At 41.2% G+C, this 21612-nt stretch overlaps 1 protein-coding gene across 13 annotated transcripts in view; it reads right to left on the bottom strand.

Annotated features, from left to right (window-relative positions):
* The window catches only part of SH3PXD2A (SH3 and PX domains 2A), a 253175-nt gene that overhangs the window by 62396 nt on the left and 169167 nt on the right, over positions 1-21612 (bottom strand). For 11 of the 13 annotated variants that reach the window (XM_083741558.1, XM_083741560.1, XM_083741552.1 and 8 more), the window contains one exon: positions 14786-14917. In XM_083741558.1, the coding sequence (XP_083597684.1) occupies positions 14786-14917 (132 nt within the window). Of the gene's footprint in view, positions 1-14785; positions 14918-15040; positions 15520-21612 lie in introns of those variants that run through there. The other 2 variants (XM_083741555.1, XM_083741556.1) reach the window with 2 other exon arrangements.

Raw genomic sequence — 21612 nt, 5'->3', positions numbered from 1 at the left:
TCTTGACTCTTTAGTCTTAGATTGTTGGATACCTCAAGCATTCCTTCCATGGCACCACAGCCACAACGGCTGAAGATGTTTTAATGGGCCATGGAATCCCCAGCCTTTCTACTGAACCTTTCCAGTTTCCACCAGATTTTCCTAGCTCAAATGTCACTGCATGAAAAGATCCAGCACAAACACAAGGGAATGCCCCCTAGTGGAAGAATTTTTTTTATTTTTTTTAAATATTTATTAAAGATTTTCTTAATACAATAGAAAAAACAAACAAAATAACATATAATTTTACAATAGCCATACTTTCTTCACTTCTTTGGACTTCCTCGCATCTCTCGTTCCTGCGTTCCAAATTTTCGAGCTTTACCCAGCAATTTATCACCTTGTTTCAATTCTTATATTATAATTTTCCAATATTGTATCCCTAATTTTAGATAATTTAACCCAAACCTTAAAAGCTTAATTTTAACATAATATTTATCCAAAATTTATCTTTTCTTATATTTTCATTTATCTTCATATTCCTTTTAACTAGCTTATTGGTGCCATATTGTTAATAATCTTACATCTTTCTTAACATTCATACAATTTACAATATTTTTGTAAATAGTCCTTAAATTTCTTCCAGTCCTCCTCCACAGCCTCTTCTCCCAGGTCTCGGATTCTGCCAGTCATTTCTGCTAGCTCCATATAGTCTATCAGTTGCATCTGCCATTCTTCCAGTGTGGGCAAATCTTGGGTTTTCCAGTGCTTGGCGACAAGTATCCTTGCTGCTGTTGTTGCATACATAAAAAATGTTCGGTCCTTCTTTAACACCCTCTGGCCGACGATGCCCAAAAGAAAGGCCTCTGGTTTCTTAGGGAAGGTATACTTAAATACCTTTTTCAACTCGTTATATATCATTTCCCAGAAAGCCTTAACTCTAGGGCAGGTCCATCAGAGGTGAAAGAACGTTCCTTCAGTTTCTTTACATTTCCAACATTTATTATGAGACAAATGGTATATTTTTGCAAGCTTGACTGGGGTCATGTACCACCTATATATCATTTTCATAATATTTTCTTTCAAGGCATTACATGCCGTGAATTTCAAACCGGTGGTCCATAACCTTTCCCAGTCAGCAAACATGATATTGTACCCAATGTCCTGTGCCCATTTTATCATAGCCGATTTGACCGTTTCATCTTGTGTATTCCATTTTAGCAGCAAATTATACATTCTTGAAAGTACCTTAGTCTTAGGTTCTAACAATTCTGTTTCTAACTTTGATTTTTCCACCTGGAATCCTATCTTTTTATCCAACTTAAAAACTTCTTTGATCTGAGCATAATGTAACCAATCTCACACTTTGTCTTTTAATTTCTCCAAACTCTGCAACCTCCAATTATCTCCATCTTTTTCTATTATTTCCCAATATTTCGGCCCTAGTGGAAGATTTGAAGGCAGCATTTGATTCTATTTTCTGTGTAAGATTTTGGAGGAAACTAGCCTCATCCAATATAGCCAAAAATGCCACTTTTTCTAATTAAACGTTTGTATAATAATACCTGGCTGAAGGCATAATGTATTACAGAGGATATCTTACAGATCCTGTGCTATCTACCAAAGGGGTTAAGAAGGTTGCATCTTGCCTCCTATCCTGTTCAACCTATATGGAAATTTTATATATTTAATTGGGCTAACAATGACAATAAAAATGCACAACAGGCCGGTACAATAAAAACACCCTGAGTACACTTTTATACATAGAATACAATAAAACCCAGTACTGCCATGGGTGGAATGAATCTTAAAGAATACTAATATAATGTATTATTGAATCAACCACTGATAAGCAGAGGGATGTGAGACCATGTGCTTCTTTATTAGCACTTGTAATAACATCAAACCAAACCTCTGCAAATATACCTTTTTACACTGTTGAGTTTCCATCATTGCATATTTATCATACCTTTAAGTTGGTCACACACAAAAGTGTTTTAATGTATAGAAATTTTACTGCAAATTTTACTGCAAAAAGTGGATCCGAGGAGAATAATTGTGGGACATTTTCCATATATTGTCAAAACAAACACCTTAAGGGCGAACCATAGGAAACCCAAGTTAATGGTATGGATGGATGGTACTCAAATACCATTAATTCTGATCCACTGCTTTATGGGATAGGATAATTATAAAAACACAACCCTACAGATTAAAGCAATTAAGAAAATCCTTCAATTCCAGATGTTATTATCCATGGTGCTAGTTAATTCATTCTGTTTCTTAGACATTTCAGACATTCACAATGTATATATTTTTTACTATTCTATCTGCCACACACACCAAACAGTCCACTGGGACTATGCAAGTTGGTTTGTTAGCTATTTTGTACAACTCTAGGTTTTCACTCTTCTTCAGTACGATTGTTAGCCTAAAGTCTTTATACAAACCCAAGCAGGCTCTATAACTCTTTTCACATAAAAAAAGTGTATACATTGACTTCACATAGTATCACAGCTTTGGAATGGCCACTCCAGAAAAGCCAGCAATTTCACATCATTAGTGCTGAGGAAGGCAAAATTCCAGCCCTATCTATGCAATTTGCAATCTTGGGTTACAGCCCTAGCTATTTCTGAAGGAAGCCAAGAGTTAGGAAAGAGTCCGAATTAAATGATCCAATGATATATATATATATTTTTTTTAAAAAAAAAACACTTTAGCTGATCAGGGGAAAGGGGGACTTCAATTGTTCTCATAGGGTTCCCAGCCACATAATAAAATGCACAAGTCTAGGTGGATTTAAGAATAGATATTTCAAAAAACAACCAGTAAAAGAGATGCATGGCAGATCAGATAGATGGCAGATGAGAATGGCATAGTTGGTGAAGGTGAACTCCATCTTATTTCAGCAGTGAAGAGCGAGCAGAACCAGTTTTGCCCTGATTTTGAACACTTTGCTCCCACCTACTTGGCCTGGCCTGTTTAGGTGGCTCCTTCCTCAGGTGTTCATGTGCAAAAATAAAGTCTTTGCCATTTTACAAAGTAAAGCCAGGATGGAAAGCTGCCCAGAACAGACCATGTCAATAAGACTAAAGAGAGAAAGCATTTATTGCATTTACAGCATAATTTGAGGCCATCCATACAAGCACATACTAGAAGTGCTTCATTCCTAAAATGAGAACACCGAGGTTCAAAATGCACCACCCTGCTAGGCTGTACTCTTAGCCCTGAATAAACCTTCATCTGCTAACTCCAAGTGTGGGAAGAGGCTGCAACTTCTCAGTGTTGAGGATAGATTGCCCCCAAAGAGAAAATGCACTACAAAAAGAGGAAATCACTTTGTACTAAATTTGCACAAGCAAATTTACATTTATAGTGCATAGGTGCAAATTTAGAAAGAATTACCGTATCATAATTAGAAATATAATTCATTACACCGTAATGAGGAAGACCATGTGCTTGCCAACATTTGTCCTGCCACTTTCCCCCAGGAAAACTCACTGTTTACCACTGCATCAAAACAAACATCAATCGTCTTTTCTGTGGATTGATGTTTGTTCTGATTTAGTGATAAATAGCGGGTTTTCACAGTGAAAGCAGCAGGACAAATGAAAACCCACTCAGACCTGTGCATAAAAAGCATGGGACAAGCGGAAGTGTGGACAAGCCCTGCAATAGGTTACTCTTGTGCCTGTTCAGTCTGATCCCAGGTGCTAACTTCCTTGCTCTCCTTTATCTTTAAACCATGTGGAACAGACAGCTGTTCAAACAAGTGGACTATACTCTGTAAAGAGAAGGGAAGGCAGAGAGGCTTTGCTTTTCATGCAGATGTTCCAGAGATGAACTCTTAACATGACTGACTTGACAAATCAGTTTGGGCTCATCTTATAAACTCTGCAAACCATAATAAAACTTTACCCACTTTGTTCACTCTACTGTTAAGTCCATCCTCTATGTTCTGTTGCAACTTGTGATACCAGAAGATAAGAAACACTGAGGGAGCAGGACATTAGACATAAGCAGAGGGCTTTCCTGGATTCCTTGTCCTCCCTAATGTTCACCCTGCCTTTTGCTGCATAGGGAATTTGGGAGGTACGCTAAGAGTGGAGCAGAGTGATGCATCAGCCATGCTGGTTTGTCTGTCTGTGAGTGATATTAACCATCTGTGCACTAATTTAATAGAAGTAGTATTCCCTGAAGTGGGAGGAGAAGAGGAAGAGAAGTCCAAGGAATATTTCTTTACTGACCACCCCACCCCAGCTATGAAGTTAATAAGCTGTGGCTGTTTAACAAGCATGTGTTTATGTAAAAAAGAACTAAGTAATTGTGTTGCTGGGAAGACAAAAACATACCATATAAACCAAGAAAGAGAGAAAAGTACTGGAGAGAAAGGACATATATTTCTGGTTGCAATTGAAACCAGTCTGCTAATGATTGCAGTTTCTTTGACTGCCAATGCATTATTGAAACTGCTTATTTGCTGTGCAGCCCAGGGGAAAATAAAACCAACACAGCACGCTTTATTAATCTTGTCCTCGTCTGACATAAAAATGCACCATCCGTCTTTTATTTGATATTTGCAGACCAATTTGTCAAAACAAGCATGCAGATAAGTCATTAATCATTTCCCCTAATTAAACAGAAGAAAGGGTTGGAAATCAGCTGACATATCTTTTAAATCAGTGAGGAAAATCTTAAGGTTTAAAAAAACTTTACTTGAAGGGGAAAAGGGGAACACACACCCTTGCAAAAAAGCTTTATGATGTAACTAGAGTCCATCAAAACAATAGTTTATTACTACTATTATTAATTATTATTATTATTATTATTATTAAAGGTTTTCCTCATTTACGAAAGCTCATTGTCTCTTTCTTCAGGTTGTGTTTTCTACAGATCAATTACATTTGTTGTGAGACAATAGTTTTTCAGATGCTGTAACTCTAGAAACCTAATCCACAAGGTAATTACCAAGGGGAATGGGAATCCTTTGTAATATCCCTTAGATCTTTCCGGGTCTTGCTCTCTCAACAAAACTGCTGAGCTGGTGACCTATTTGGCGGATATATAAACCCAATCATTATAACATTAGAGTGTTTTAATATAGAAAGCAGATTTTTCCTGGGGAGGTTTCAAGGTCCCCAAGCTGGCAATAGTTCCATAAACAGAGGGGAAAATGTGTAAGGGAGTCTGGTGGGGGGAGAGAGGCCCAGCATACAATTTTTTCCCTTTTGAGCTGCCAGCCTGAGCAGTTGTGGATTTCTCCATGAGAAGGGGAACAAGGAGCCAAAAAAACCTTGACAATTGGAAGGAGCCAGAAGTGAAAATGAAGGGAGAAATTAAAATTAAGTAATGAAGTTTCCAGTTAGACTTTTCCAACCAAGGGCTGGAAGATGAGAATGTGGAAATATCTATATGCTGCCACATTGCATAGTGGAGGTCTCATGCCTCTCTGAACAGATTTCTTATACAAAAGTCATCTTTGAAATGCATCTACATAAGCCTTTTCTTTAAACAGGGATCAGGTGCAACACCACATCTTTGGTTGCCTTTACCTATCCCAATTTAAGAAGTGAAATGGTTTGTTTCTTGAAATGGGAGGTTTGGGAACATAAGCCTTGAGCAGACTTAGACAAATAGATTATATCTGGGATTAACAGTGTGGCACCCATGGTAGCAATGATGGACTTGGGAATTTTCTGAGCTCTCCCTCCTGGCTTGCTGCCCCCTTTGTCATGAGATGATAAGGGTGGTTAACATCCTCCTCCAACTTCCTGGACAGTACCTATGTACTAAGGCAGTGTTTTTCAACCTTTTTTGGGCAAAGGCACACTTGTTTCATGAAAAAAATCACGAGGCACACCACCATTAGAAAATGTTAAAAAAATTAACTCTGTGCCTATATTGACTATATATAAAGTAATTCTCTTGAATAGGAATCAAATAAACACAAAGAAAGTATTTTATAGTTACTTTATTATGAAATAGTAAGTAAACAGAAATATGAAAAATTATAAAATACTTTATTTTTAAATCTTTCGAATTTTTCAATTTTTCCCACGGCACACCAGGCAACATCTCGCGGCACACTAGTGTGCCGCGGAACAGTGGTTGAAAAACACTGTACTAAGGTACTATGTACTAAGCTAAGGAAGGAAGTTAGAAGAGTGATGCTCTTTCCCAGCTTCCTCTTTCTGTTCTATGTGCTTTCCAATGCTTAGATTGACACTGGAGCAGGGGAAGCGAAGTGGACCAATGTTTTTGTGGTGCTGCAAAGTCTACCCCTTTAAACTTCAGTCTGATGGTGGTTTTGTGGGGGGCCTGTGTGAAATCATGCAAATTCAAGAAGATTGATTTTCTGAGGGTTCTAAATTAAAGTATCCCCCTCACCACAAAAAAGAGAGACAGAAAATGACTGAGAGGATGGAGAGGAAATAAGCAACAAGAAGCAGGTGCCTTCAGTAATCACTCAAAAATCTAAATGTGCCCACAGGCTCAAAACATTTAGTGACCTAGTTCAGTACTGTCTATACAGAGATTAGCAGTTGTTAGGTTTTCTGATAGAAGTCTTTCTTCAGAATCCTACCTAAAAATGCTGGGGATAGGGGCTGGGAGTTTCTGCATGCAATATGTATTTTACTGATTGATTTATAAAAAATATTTATAAACCATCCACTCATATAAAGTATCAAGCTGTCAGGAGAAAGCGAGCAGTAAATCACACCATGCAAGTTGGAGTTAAGTCTTCATTAGCAAAAGCACGTTCTGCACAGTAATGTCAGGCCTAATGAGTACAGCAACTCATCTCCGGTATGTCTTTTAGGAACAAACTTTTTAGTGAATAACCAAAAATCAGGGATCTCAAACTTGTTAACCGAAAACACAAAAGAGCTTATCCTGTAATCTCCACCATGCGTTACATCTCCATCACCTGGATTTCACATCAACTATCAATAGATTATATGGCCCTAGAGGCCACTATCTCCACTTCACTTCCTGGCTTGGGTGGCTCAGCAATGCCAGAAGACCACTCTTGTATCAGAAACTAAAAACAAGATTGCACATGAAGTGCATACACAGATCACCAATGAGGAAGGAAAGAGTTCCGCTTTGGACATTATGGAGAAATACGAAGCACAGATCACCTATGCTTTTGCCAATTCCCCAGCTTCTCTTCATCAACAAAAGTCATCCCAAATGAGAACTGAAAATATCAACTGCTTCCAAAACAACATTATCAAATGTATTCACCACTTGGGCACTAGGCATGCAACATAGCCTCATTGATCTGAATGTCATATCTTGGCTAGCTGGGAGCAACTATTTGTGCAGAACAGGCAAGTACCACTTGTGACTGACCAAGCAAAATGTAGCCCACTAGGGACCTAAGCTTGTATTTCTATCTATCCACGACTGCAGACACAGACATGGTTTGGCACCTGTTAGGCCAAAGTATGTGCCAGGTGTGCTATGTTCAGCAGATCTGGTACTGATATAACATGTAACCAAGTAACATTGTTTCCACGTTCAAAATAGGGCTTTCATTTGATCAAGCTTCAGGCAGGAAAGTATTGGATGTGTTACAAAAGAACAGTGGATGGACACTCTTCAGGAAGTGTAGCAGAGGTGGGAAAATTGTCTGGCTGTAACTACCATCATCCCTGACCACTGGCTATGATGACTGGGGCTGATGGAAGCAGTAGTCCAACATCATCTGGAGGGCACCAGGTTCCCCATCCCTGCTCTTTAGAATAACTAAAGTGCCCTATACTTTATGCATCATTTCCTCATAAAAATAAGCTATAACCTATTATGACTGGAATGACCCAATGTTTACTCCTAGCTCCTAAATATCTGCTTTTTGGACAAAAGAGTCCCTTTCCTATAATTCTTAGTAACTTTCACAAACACTCATCCAAGATAATTTTCATTACTAAAATAACCAAAGACAAAAACAAAGTCTCTGCTCTGTGGGTGGCAATGGGGAGCTCTGGTCTGCAGCCAAGTCTCTTTCTCCTGTGTGTTTGTATGTTTAAAATATGTTCTAACATCCTTCCACGTTCTTCCGAGTTCCGGTAAAAATTGAAACATCACAAGACCATTGCATGACACAGTAAAATATGCATGTCCATCTTGAGTAATTTTGGCGTGACACTGCCATCTGTGCTGCATATGATTAGGATTCAAGTTGAACATAATGCAAGAACATCTAATGAGGCTGCTCCCTTTGGAGAAGTCACGAGAGTAAAGTTGTTTGGAGTGGTGCATGCTACCAAGCATGAAGGTGGAGCTCTGCTGGGGAGCACAAGCCTGCGTTTTAAACCCAGAGAAATCTGATAGCAAAAAGTTAAGTGTGTTGGAACCATTTCCATGGGGGTTACACTCAAGGCCATGACTGTACAAATCAACATAAGGTAAAGGACCCCTGGATGGTTAAGTCCAGTTAAAGATGACTATGGGATGCGGCACTCATCTCGCTTCAGGCTAGGGAGCTGGTGTTTGTCCACAGACAGCTTTTCGGGTCCTGTGGCCAGCATGACTAAACCACTTCTGCTGCATGGAGCACCATGATGAATGCCAGAGCGCATGGAAACGCAGTATACGCTCCCACCACAGCGGTATCTATTTATCTACTTGCATTGGTATGCTTTCGAACTGCTAGGTGCTGTGTTCTAAACTACTGAACCTCTTGGGCTTGCCAATCAGAAGGTTGGCAGTTCAAATCCGTGTAACGGGGTGAGCTCCCATTACTCTGTCCTAGCTTCTGCCAACAATTCAACATACAGCCCTTATGAGACCTAAATTGTCTTGGCGTATACCATTTGCACTGCTCACAATAGGGTTGCTTCTAGGCAACCTGTACATTGAGAATTCACTCTGATTTGTTTGGACAAAGTTTTCATGGAGGTTGAACAATATTAGCTGCTTATCAAGCATTGATTAGAATAGTTTGTGGGGAACTTATACAATGTGCATCAAGCAGTTGCTATCTCACACTTCCAGTACATTTCCCCATCATTTTCCTTATTACATTTGAGGTGGGTGGGGAAGCAGGCTTCTTGTGCAGGAGCACCAACTATAATTGTGTAACCTGAATTTCCCATCATGTGGTTGAATACCACCTGAAAATACCAACAGATTGCAAGTGCCTTAGTTTATAAAAATCCAGTCCTTATGACAAGCACACTTAGGGAAAGTAAAGGATTCTCGAAATTTATTTATGCTCCCACCTTTCCAAGTTCACCTGCCTTTGTTGGACAAGGCTGAAGTCAGCACACCAAATCGTCTCAAACTTGGTTTAAAGTTTGTGAGGGGCAAAGAACTGTACAATGACACCTCCAGCATTAATACCTCTGTCGTCATAAATATATTATTTTCCATCAATTACTTGTCCTTGTTCAATAACTCCATGCCAGTGCCAAGCCAGCAAAGTCAGGCAGACAAGGAAATTTGTCTCTTTAAAGAGGACAGGCGGGGAAAGGCAAAGCTAGCATCCTGGAGCAGTGATATAAAAAGCAGTTTCATATTTTTTGTTAAGAGTCTCAAATCAAAGCACTTTCCTGGTAGCCAGATAGCATTTCTTCCTCTGGGACAAGGCAGCCCTGGGACAGCCAGACAGCTGCCCCACATAACCCATCAGATATTTAAACACCTCACAATCCCTTCTCTACTTTCTTGGCGCAAAGGAATGTCAACAGAATTAACTGTTCGCTGAAGCTTGATCATCTGAAATATATCAGCTTTCCAGCCGCTGTGTTATAGCCTAAGGCACAACTAGAGCAGATCTCTTCCCATCTAGCATCCTCTCAGCCTTCCAGCTGATAGAGAAGAGAGAGTGTGACAGGAGGTTAAAGTGACAAGGAGAGAGAGAAAGGGAAGAGTTAACTTTACACGGCCATACCCAATGGGCATATAAAGATTCATTTTACTTCTCATTCACTACTTTTAAAAAACTAATCCTCTGGCACAGTACAAGGCAACTTTCCATGCAGATCAACTGTAACCTCTCCAATCTGATCTCAGAAGGAATGAGGTGTGATGAAAACTCAGTTACCTAGCGACTAGTACCAATCATTTCACTTCCAGCTGCAATTAAGCGTATTGCTTTATCCTATAATGGCACTCCCTGCTGCCAGGCAATAACCAACCAAAACAGGAAAACCCTTCCAAAATGAACTGGGGTGGTCTGAATCCCTTACTCAAGAAGTTAGCTCAAATTGTTTATATACTAACCAACAGTGTTTTAACTGTATACAAGACTTGTGCAACAAACTGGAAAAGTCAGCAAGGTTCACACAAGACCACTGAAGACTACTGACTATCTCACTTTCTAGACTATCTCAACCAGGTAAGTTGGAGGAGGAGCACATAACAGACCCAGTAGCCAACACTTACTTCTGGAAGCAAGGCTGCTGTAGAAAGAGCATGCCTGTGCTCATCTTAACTCCTGGAGTCTAAATGTTTTGTAGCCATTATTGTCAAGTACCCCTCCAACACAAGTGGATAGGACAAATGGAACAAAATTTAGTAAGGCAGTGATCCTTGCCAAACTTACATGGGAGTAAGACTCATTGAATGAAACACGGTTTTCTTTTGAGTAGATCTGTTTAGTGTTGCAGTCTAAGACCCAGTGCATGTCAAAAACAGTGACAGAAGGGGGGGAAATCTGTGCCACAGAATTCTCTTGATTGCTTCTAGGGACATATCCTAACTCAACAGTTAGTTTATGGGAATGGGATATTCCCTATTGAATAAATGAAAGTTGCAGAAAGGTTACGGAAGCCTACAGCATGAGAGTTGTTTCTGTGACTGAGCAGTTGGTTGAGTTAAGAGTCATCTTCTGATATGGGTAAAGTCTACAGACCTATTTATCAACTGCTACAGGGCAAATGGGGCCAGGGTTCTGCTTAGTCTTAACACATTCACACTTGTTCAGTATTCATTCTGGCAGGGCTTTGCCTTGCCTAGTCTGACCCTTTAAGACACCAAAGTTCACTCAATCATCTCCAAGATGATAATCATGTGTCCCCTAAGCTTTGTTATATTAGTTTGCCTAGTATAAGATTAGTTAGACCAACATTCTGGCTTCGTATTAGGCTGAAAAGTGAAACCTGCCAGAGCCATTCAAAAAACTTAATGCACCAATATGGATTTGGCCTTGATGCAAGTCTCTCTCCCCAAACTGCACAACATCAGTGGGCAACCTCCAAAACTCATCCACCTTGTCGCTTGCTTCTTTCTTTAGCAAAAACACTGCACCAGAAAACACACACATAAGCAAACCTTCTGAAAGGTCATATCCAGAGAGTATATTTCTATATATCTTAAAATGTGGAGTATGATGCATTAACTGCCTTGAGTGGAAAGAATGCATTTCTTTCCCTTACTTTAAGATGACTTTGCAGCCTTGAGGAATAATATTTAAAATAATTATCTTTTACATGCCTATGGAAACTATGCAATGGCCACAAGAAACTCATCAACATCTGCCTGTGCAGTAGCTATCTGCTACTCAGCAGAAAGAGGCAGTGTACAGAAAAAGAAAATAAAAAATAAAAATAAAAATAAATACACTGCACCACAAAAAGACAAACAACGGAATTTAACACAAAGGTGGCATCTTGACTAGAGTTTCCACTTAGGACCATTGGGGATGTGTGTGTGAATCATGTGACAAATGGTTGGCAGTTTCACTGCAGAGAAACAACCTGAAAGACAGACTTTACATTCTAAAGAAGTGCCAGAGCAAATTCCCTTGTTTGCCTGGAGTCTGACTCTTCTTCCATTACTTGGACATTCTGGATCCTCAGTGTTTGTTATATGTAAAACAATAGCCAAGACCAGAAGAATAGTGGGAGTCAGACAATCCCTCCATAAAGGGATGGAGAAGCTCTCTGGAATTGCCCAGTTGGCTGCCAGATGGTCATTCTTTTAAGGGTTCCCCTCACTACACTGGGAAGATTTCTCCTTCAGATGCTGCCATAATCAGGCTTCCCCCCATCTTTCTCCTTCCATTTTTGTCCTCCTTTATCACTCTGTCCCTCAAAGCAAGTGTTTAATTTTAAAGCATTGTGTGTCCGCCCCCCATACCTCTTCCCTAATGCTCCCTTCATTTCACACATATGCATTTGTAATTGGTCCAGCCTTCTATCACTTTCACTTCTCTGCTATGATGGGGGTGGAAAAAGTTTCACAGCAGAAATTCTTCTAGTTTTTTTTTTCTTCCAGAAAAAAAGTTTTGTAACTTCGTTAATAACAATAAATGCACACCCATTTCAAACTATCAAAGTATCAAGCTATCTTGGCAATTCTAAAGGTTTTAGCTATGGTTACTAAACACAAGTAAGATAAACATGCTAAATCCGATCCCTCTCTAGGACATCAGGAGATTTCCCAAAACTAAAAAATTTCCAAGGAAAATTGTTCTGTGCAAATTACCCATGTTTGCATAGGAAACTTTTCAAAATTTTCCATTTCAATTTTTTCTGGAAAAACCACATCACTACTTCCGTGTCTTCTGCTATGCAGCTTCCTAGCAGGGGCAAACGAAGACATTGTGCTTCTTGCGGCAAACGGAAAAGATAGCACCCTCTCTCTGCTCTATGTGCAGAAACTGAGCAGAATGTCACACCCACACCACACATTTAAAGCACATCTAAAGCACACCGCTTCCAGCAAAGAATCCTGGGAACCACAGTTTGCTCCTTACAGAGCTACAATTCTCAACACCCTTGACAAACTACAGTTTCCAGGAGTAGTGGAATGCGACCTTAGCTGAATCTTACTTCAACAGTGGTCATGGGACAACTTCCTCCACTGAATCCAAGTGTAGCAGGCTAGCTAGCCCGGGGGGTGGGGTAATAGGGCAAGTTGTACATTACCCATAGCTTTTGTCTCCTCCAACATCTTGTTGTTGCCCCCACCCCCCAAGCATCCACCACCTGAGGTGGTTGCCTCACTCTGCCTCCTGTATGTTTTGAACATAGCCATATGCATCAGTTATGTTATGGATAGTGGCTTTTTTCTCTGGGGGGACGCAGGAGTACGCATACCCCTAAACATTTTGTGAATCTAAGTTTGGCCTCATAAAGGGGCAGTATTTCAATATGAGTAGGGAAATGAAAGTACTCCTAAACATTTTTTTAAGGAAAAAAGCACTGAATGTTACCATTTAAACTACTAGCATGAAGCAGGAACCTCATCAAAGAAAAACACAGCATTTAGCCTCTGCTTGATTATTTCCCTTATTCTGTTATTTCCTCTGTGCTAGCCTTTTACAAACAAGCTTGTCCCAGTTCACTTGTCTGAGCAAGGACAGACCATCAACCACCCTGGAACTCCAGTAGATTAAGTCATTGCTCCTGCACTGGGTTGGGGGAGGGGGACGCTGTAGAGCTACACTCCCACCTTTACCACAGTACTGGGACTATAGTCTTCTGTATAAGATAATGGAAACCATGTTTTAAACCCTTGGCCAGAGTGTCTCAACCTACCACACAGCTTAAGCCCTAGATCTAGTTGCCCAATAAGCTTTCAACCTCAGAGCTGACGCCAAGGTATTTTATTGTGTGTGGCAAATGACAAGAGCACACACACCCAGTTCATGTGGAGAAGCTGGCCACACTGACCACTGAATCTTAGTGCAACAGTGGTGATGGGACAACATCATCTACCACACCCAAGAGCAGCCTGTTAGCTTAGGGGCCACAGGGAAGGCTGCCTGGAAGGCACAGCTTTGTCCTCTAACAAGGAGAAATGCCAGCGGTGGAGTAAAGTCAGGTGGGTAAAGTCAGGGGGAGGTCAGAAAGAATGGCTAGTGTGAAGGTGGATGAAGAGACAGAAACTTGACTGAAGTTTAACTCTAAACTGCCAGGTAACATGTATTCAAGTCTTTGGACATTTTTGTTTTGTCTGATAGCTTATTTAAAACTGCTATGTAGAGAAAATCTAGGAATTGCCCAAAGAGCTTTGATGCTTTTCTCCCTTAAAAAGGAACCCAGTCTTTGGCTTCCAAAAGGTCATACATGAACACCAAAACTTTCTATCTATTACATATACAGTCTTGGATTGATACATTTTATTAATTGGAGACTAGAAGTGTGTATTTTAAAATCTAAGTGGTCTCTTGCTAGAAGGTTTCAGTTCAAATTGCATTGTTCATGGTCTAAACTAGATACATCTCATTACAACATAGAAGACAGATTGCTGTTAGCCAGTAAAACACTCAGAATGAATTACTTCACTCAGCAACGATAATACTTATTCAAAAATGAATTATATCAGTTAAAAGCAAATGTTACCCACACAACCACTTTTAAAAGCACTTTAAACCTTTCACTGCCATATAATCTATAAAGATCCCACCACCTCTCAATCCTTTGTGATTGGGTGAAAGGTTGAACTGCCATGCCAGGTTTTCATCCCCAGAGGAATATTTTTAAATAGTCCATCCAATAAATCCTTCAAAAATAGTGGCAAGTAATGGAAATACTGAGATCTTTTCCAGCAGAGAAACGGTATCATTCTTAGTAAATACATAGCATATGCTGTGTATATCCCCCTCCTCCACAACCCAAGACTTTCCATTAATGTATATTGGGTAATTAATGTACAGGCTTGGAAGACATTCTTATAGCAAAAGGCAATATTTTGGCCCCAAGCCCAAACCAACTGGTGGGGGCAGGGGGAGAGAAGAGAGAAATCCCACCTCGAGTCAGGCACTCTACCAGATGCAATACACAAGATACATGAAGGGCTGGAGGGGCAATGGAGAAAAGTACATATATATTTCTTTCAGAGTATGTCTTACCACTTTCATTCTTCTCTATTACATCCACCACCTCTCCAGCTTGCAGGCTGATCTCCGAGTTTTCCTGTTTCTCATAGTTAGACACCACCACATACTGGTCCAGGATCATAGGTTCAGAACTAGCGTCAGCACCTGGGGAAGGGAAAAAGCAAGCTGTGAGCCAGCTTCCAGCCATGGCTCCTCGAGAGCGACCTCTGTCCATCCGACTCATGATAGGCTGATTTGTCACCAATGCCAAGCCAATCAGAATACAACCTTGGCTCGCGGCATATCCCCAAATGGCTGGCCATATAGAAGAAGTTTCCTCTGGCCCACAGCTGAGTAGTACAGAAGAACATTGGAGACTGGTTGAAAAGGGGAGAAGGGGGAGGGGGGAAAAAACCACCCAAGAGTTTAACACAACAGCATATTGTTAGATAGCAAGCTGCAGGATGGAGTTTGAAAATAAACCTCTTTCCAACATGGTTGCCACACCATCCTTGTTCTCATTCAGAGAGAAAAATCCATCTCGGTCACAACCAGCATAAAAAAGTGGGGGGGTTGAAATCCAGGGCTGCCTCGCTAAATGGGAGGGCGGAAAAACACCCAAGTCCACAACTTCTCCCCGTCATAGGCTGAGCTCCTGCCTCGCTCTCACAGGCTCAAGCTAAGAGTCAAAAGGGGGGCTGTGGACGCCAATCATATTTGCCTCGCGCTGCAGTCCTTAAATAGAAAACACATGAGCCGTGTTGAATAAGGGAGGTGGGGGTGGAGGAAGGGAAGAGGGGAGGGCGCAAAGGACTGTTTACTTGAAACAGAAGAAGAAGAAGAATTACAGCACCAGATTCCTGCTTACACAGTTCCCCTCTGCTCCGCTGCTCAAGCTCTTTCCAAATAAAACTCCCCCCAGTGTGTCCCCCTGTTAAACCGAGATGTACATAGAGTCATATTTTTTGTGCAGCTGTAAAAAAAACCACAACACTTCGCATAGTAAGAGTCATTCTTCAAAGTTCTCTAAACCAACACAAAATGCTTACATTGGATTCTTTCTCCCTGCCTCCACTCCCCAGCCACCCAGCTGAGCGATGCCCAGGCCTATTTCTTTCCCCCTGTGAAAGTCTTCCCATCCCACCCACCCCATCTTAATTGTATGGGTGTGTGCGTTTTTTTAAAAAAAAACACAAAGGAACAAAAAAAAAGTGTGTTCTGCCACCAGGGACGAAGGCTCACCCTTCCTGCTTTATAGCAACAAGCTGCTGCAGAAGCATGCCTGCCCCTTCGCTCATAAGTCACCCAGAAGATAAACAAGGCCCTTCCCCGCCCACTTCTAAACACCCACAGGAAAATCTGCCCCTGTACATTACTCCTCGGCGCCTGCAAGAAGAAATATGTGCTACAAAAGCATTTTTTAAGCCAGGGCTCTTCCCCCCACCCAGGTCTCCACACACACACCAGTCATGAACAAAAGAAAACCCTGAAGGAAGCCAAAACGTATTCTCAAATGAGCTAGCAATCATTAAGCTTCATGTGAGACGTTTACAAGATTGCATTCAGTTTGATGTGTGCATCAAAAGGGGCATTACCTCTAAGCACAGGATGGCATGCTTCTTGAATATCCCCACCTGGGCTCACAAGACACCTCATTATCAGTGGTCCAGTCACTTTACCGGACAATAGATGTCAAAATCCTCCTTACTCCTTGCAAGGATATCACTGGCTAACCTATGCATGTTTACTAGGAAGTTACATCTGGAAAACCAGCACATAACTAGCAGTTAGGGTGGTCACAGAGGACAGACCTCCATTTAAAGGTCTGTCCAGTCCTCATCCAGTTTAAAAGATAATAAACCATATAAGGAGGGAGAGAAGCTGCTGTTAATGCATTATATATTTTGCAAATTTTTAAAGTTCTGGTGATGGTATTTAGCTGCTTGGGTGCTCCTTGCATGCCAAAAACTGGGATAAAGTGAAAAACAAATATATATATTGGAGAAAGAATTTAGTTAGGGGGCAGCTTGGTGCACGTACGTTCCCTAGAGACCTGTAATTTATGGCATACATCCAGCATGGTACTGTGATGAAAGAGAATTCTCACCTCCAGCCCAAGATCTGGTCTGCTTGGGCTGGACAACGAACTGCTGACTGACTGACTGACTGACTGACTGACTGACTGACTGACTGACTAATATGGGAAGCTATGCATGTTAATCAGACACTTTTACTTTGGTTAAACAAAATAGAGAAAAGCTGTAATACACATTGAGACAGAGACAGGCAAGTTCCTCTCTCAAACTTGTTCTTTTGCAACATTTTGACTGGTCTAATAAAGGCATTGCATTGCAAAGTATAATCTATAGTATAGTATGGAGTATAAAGGTAAAGGGACCCCTGACCATTAGGTCCAGTCGTGACCGGCTCTGGGGTTGCGGCGCTCATCTCGCTTTATTGGTCGAGGGAGCCGGCGTACAGCTTCCGGATCATGTGGCCAGCATGACTAAGCCACTTCTGGCGAATCTGAGCAGCGCACAGAAGCGCCGTTTACCTTCCCACCAGAGCGGTACCTATTTATCTATTTGCACTTTGATGTGCTTTCGAACTGCTAGGTTGGCATGAGCAGGGATCAAGCAACGGGAGCTCACCCCGTCATGGGGATTCAAACCGCCAACCTTATGATCAGCAAGTCGTAGGCTTTGTGGTTTAACCCACAGCGCCACCCACATCCCCAGTTTGGAGTATATTAAACTCAAATAAGGGTAAAGTTAGTTGCCCACCTTCAAATATAGTACACATTTAGAGACCAAGTCTGCAAAGATGTATCTATCACAGCATCTTAATCAATATTTATTTTATGACTGGGAAGAAAGAGACTTCAATCAGAAAACCCTTTTCAGCTATCACAATCCACAATTCTACAGAAAAAGAGGAAAAAGAAGCCTTCATTGTTTCAGAGCAGAGCAAAGTGTTCTTCTTTCGTGCAGCATTTGTTTAAAAAAAAAAAAAAAATCTTCTCCATTGACGTGTTTAATTGGTTCCATCTATCAAAAGATTTTATTTATAGGATGGACAGCTTCTAGAGAAAGAGAGAGAAACAGAGAGAGAGAGAGAGAGAGAGAGAGAGAGAGAGACTTGACTCATCCAAACTGTCTAATGTAACATGGATTGAGTTCCTTCCGACACTTAGCAGGAAGGTTCCCAACAGACATTTGCCCTTCTTTGACTCTCCGGATTAAAGTAGAGGAAATACAAATGTGAATGTACCAGTGGAGGAGGGGGACAAGAATAACTGTGGTATTATTAAGTTCCATTGTCAATTGTGAAAAAAAGACCAGGCTAGTTGAGATGAAATTTCTACTGGTTTATTTTTAAAGAGAGAGTGCTTAGGATTCAAATCAGTCTAGGACAGTGATGGTCAAACTTGGCCCTCCAGCTGTTTTTGGACTACAACTCCCATCACCCCCAGCTAACAGGACCAGTGGTCAGGGATGATGGGAATTGTAGTCCCAAAACAGCTGCAGGACCAAGTTTGGCCATCACTGGTTTAGGAAAACTTGCACTCCCCACTCCTCTATGGAAAACGTATGCATGTGTTCAGGGGCACCCTTCAACATCACAAAGCTCATTAAAAATAAGCTATTCAGGAGACTGGATTCCTAACAAAAGATGAAGCCCAACAACCCTCTCTGATTGTTTCTATTAAATGTTGTTTTGAGAGAACATACTTAAAACAATGTCTTCAAAAGTTGGGGGATTTTCTATACCGAAGTCATTTCCATATAGAAAATATAATGCAAGGAATACACAGATTATCAAACAAGCAATAATCATACTTTTCTTTTTGTCTTCCCATATACATCTGGTGGCTGTTGAGGCTGCTGGCTAGGGTGTGTGTGTGTGTGTGTGTGTGTGTGTGTATAAGAGAATCATACACATATACATTAATGCCATGACTGACTGTAACATAGACATGATTGCCAGCAATCAAATAGTTTCCTCAGATAATATATTACTTAAACAGCCATTTAGGTTTCTAGATAAATGGGAGCTTTCTTAATTTACCCAGTTTATGTTTCCTATATTACTCCATGAAATCACAATCCACTTAACCTAATTAAACAAAATAACTGAAACAAAAAATACGATCCATCTGTACTCAAATGGCTACCTTCCTCATGGTCAAGTCAATAGGAGCATGAACTACATTTAGAGCTGTGCTGGCTGGAGAGTTGAGAGGAGAAACATTTTTATGAAGAAACTCACCCCCCCCCCCCCGCACATTAAAAAGGCACTTCCCCTTCAGGCAATTTCTTCAAAAGTGAGCTAAAGCAGTTGCTTATGTAGGAAGCATGCCCTTACTCTGAAATGGGTTTATTTGCCTTCAGTGATGTCAGCAACATGCAGCCAAATCAAATTGGCTCATCATCTTGATGATTTGGCTTATATCATTATAGAAAAGAGAAAGAGGGAGTATCAGGACAGCAACCAAAATGCAAACAACAGCAATGAACAACTTCTGGAAAATGTAAAAATTCCCACCAAAGTTTCCCACCAAAAATTCCCACCATCTAGAATATGGGGCACTTCCTCTAGGAATTGGGGAACATTGAGCATAGTCCTAACTGCAACACACACCTCAGATTATTGCTGTTCTTTCATCTGTTGCTGAAATGTCAAGCTATCCTGTGAATAAAAATTTAACCCGGCTAGTTTTGAGGATGTTCTGACTAAAAAAAGGTAAAGGTAAAGGACCCCTGACAGTTAAGTCCAGTCGCAGATGACTCTGGGGTTGCGGTGCTCATCTTGCTTTACAGGCTGAGGAGCCGGCGTTTGTCCGCAGGCAGTTTTCCCGGGTCATGTAGCCAGCATGACTGAGCCGCTTCTGGCGCAACGGAACACCGAAACCAGAGCAGCGCACGGAAATGACGTTTACCTTCCCCACTGGAGCGGTACCTATTTATCTACTTGCACTTTTTGACATGCTTTTGAACTGCTAGGTTGGCAGGAGCTGGGAGTGAGCAACGGGAGCTCACCGCATCGCAGGGATTCAAACCGCCGACTTTCTGATCGGCAAGCCCAAGAGGCTCAGTGGTTTAGACCATGGCGCCACCCGCGTCCCTGTTCTGACTAAGGGTATGCAAAAACCCCTATCTAAAGTATGTAATATTTTTAAAGCGGAAGTGACATTGCTCACTTTCATCCAGCCTTTTCTTCAACGTGGTACAAAACAGAAACAAGGTAACAAATATTATCAATGGAAGCTGCAAATGGGATCTATTTCTTGATTCTAGTTCCATCTATACTCCATACATTTTTATCCTTATCCATGTCTACCTGTCCTTTTTCATCTGGTTCTACTGACCCCCCTGCCAAATCTAATGTTTGTTTTTATTCCCAACCAATTTTACAAAGGTTAGCCAATTCTCCATTTTAAATTGCAGCAGGTGCTTTAATGGGGATCTGTCCAATACACAGTTAGCAAGAGTAGTAACTTAAAATAAGTGGTGATTCTCTGGTCCCACTGATATTTGACACAGTTAGTGCTCATGTCGTATCTCTGGCCTTGCCTTCTTATATGTCTTTTGAAAATCTCTAATCAGAGAAATTCATTAGTTCTCCAGGCTCTCCACCCCCAATCACTTTAGATTTGTTGGTTTCAGAGATGACATTCAGCCAAGAAAAAGTTGAGACAGAGGAAAGGGTGAAGTCAGATTCCTTTCCCCAACCACCTCAACTTCTTGGAAAATTGGCTCACAGTCTACAGACTCCAATCAACTAGGTTACAGGTAGAAAAAGTTAAGGCAATGGTATTCCACACACAGATGTGTGAAACCACTTGGAGGGCATCCAAGAAGCTGCCAGACACAAGTTCCCCAACAGTTGGAGAACACCTAAATACTTTGGCACTTGACCCATTTCAACTGGCCAAAGCAAGTGTGGATTCTTTTAGCTGTGCTTTGAGATAGAAAAGGGATAGAAGCTGATCTTTTAAAGAGAAGGCAGGATTGAAGAGTGGAAGAACATTCCTAAAGGTGGCAGTTTGGTTTAGAGAAGTTTAGGAGCAGGAAACTATTAGACCAGGTGTTCTCTCTATGCTCAGTTCAAGTGTTCTCAAAGTGCACTCAGGGCAGAACTTTTACATCTTGGCAGCCACAGTTCTTCCAAATTACTTTTGCTGAGGTAACATAAATGTGGAGAAAGCTGGAAGGGAGAGATGTCCCATCTACTGATTCTCTCCAGAAAACAGCTCCCCACAGGCATCTTTCCCCCTAGCCAGAAGGCGGAAAGGAAGGGGATAAGAACAGCCCAGGGTGTATTTGCAGGGGAGAACTGGTGAGCAGAGGCAGAATTAGGGGAGGCGGAGGGAAGTAAAAAGAATCATTTTTTTTGGCCTGAGAGCATTAAATACAGAAGAGACCGGGGGTGGGGAGATTGCTTTCTCAAATGGCTTGCATACAGTAATTTCCTCCCATTTAACTTTTTTCCTGCAAAAGGCTGTTCATACACATGGACTTTTACTGAAGCTCCAATTGCCTGCATCTTGCCATCGCAACAAATCCAGCCAGGTAATACTGCACGGTGCCAAACAGAGAGAGAATTTGGCTCAGAGTCTTAACATTTTAGAGGTGCAAACCTCCCTTTCTCAACCTCCATCTCACACCTAGGCAGTTGTATGTATTCCCATGGCCATATACACAAAAAAGGATCCAATGGGCTGCAAACTTTGCTTTCTATTAAACTGCTGGAAGACATAATTTGATACCTGAAAGAGCTTTGAGTTCTCTAAACCAAAGCCGCGCCTAATGAGGCACACATGGCCTTCAGTGTTAGCCACGCAAAATCCAAGGACAAAT

Source organism: Podarcis gaigeae (assembly GCF_964106915.1).
Source record: "Podarcis gaigeae genome assembly, chromosome: 5".
NCBI classification, from domain to species: Eukaryota; Metazoa; Chordata; class Lepidosauria; order Squamata; family Lacertidae; genus Podarcis; species Podarcis gaigeae.
This window is presented reverse-complemented; position numbering and strand designations above follow the sequence as displayed.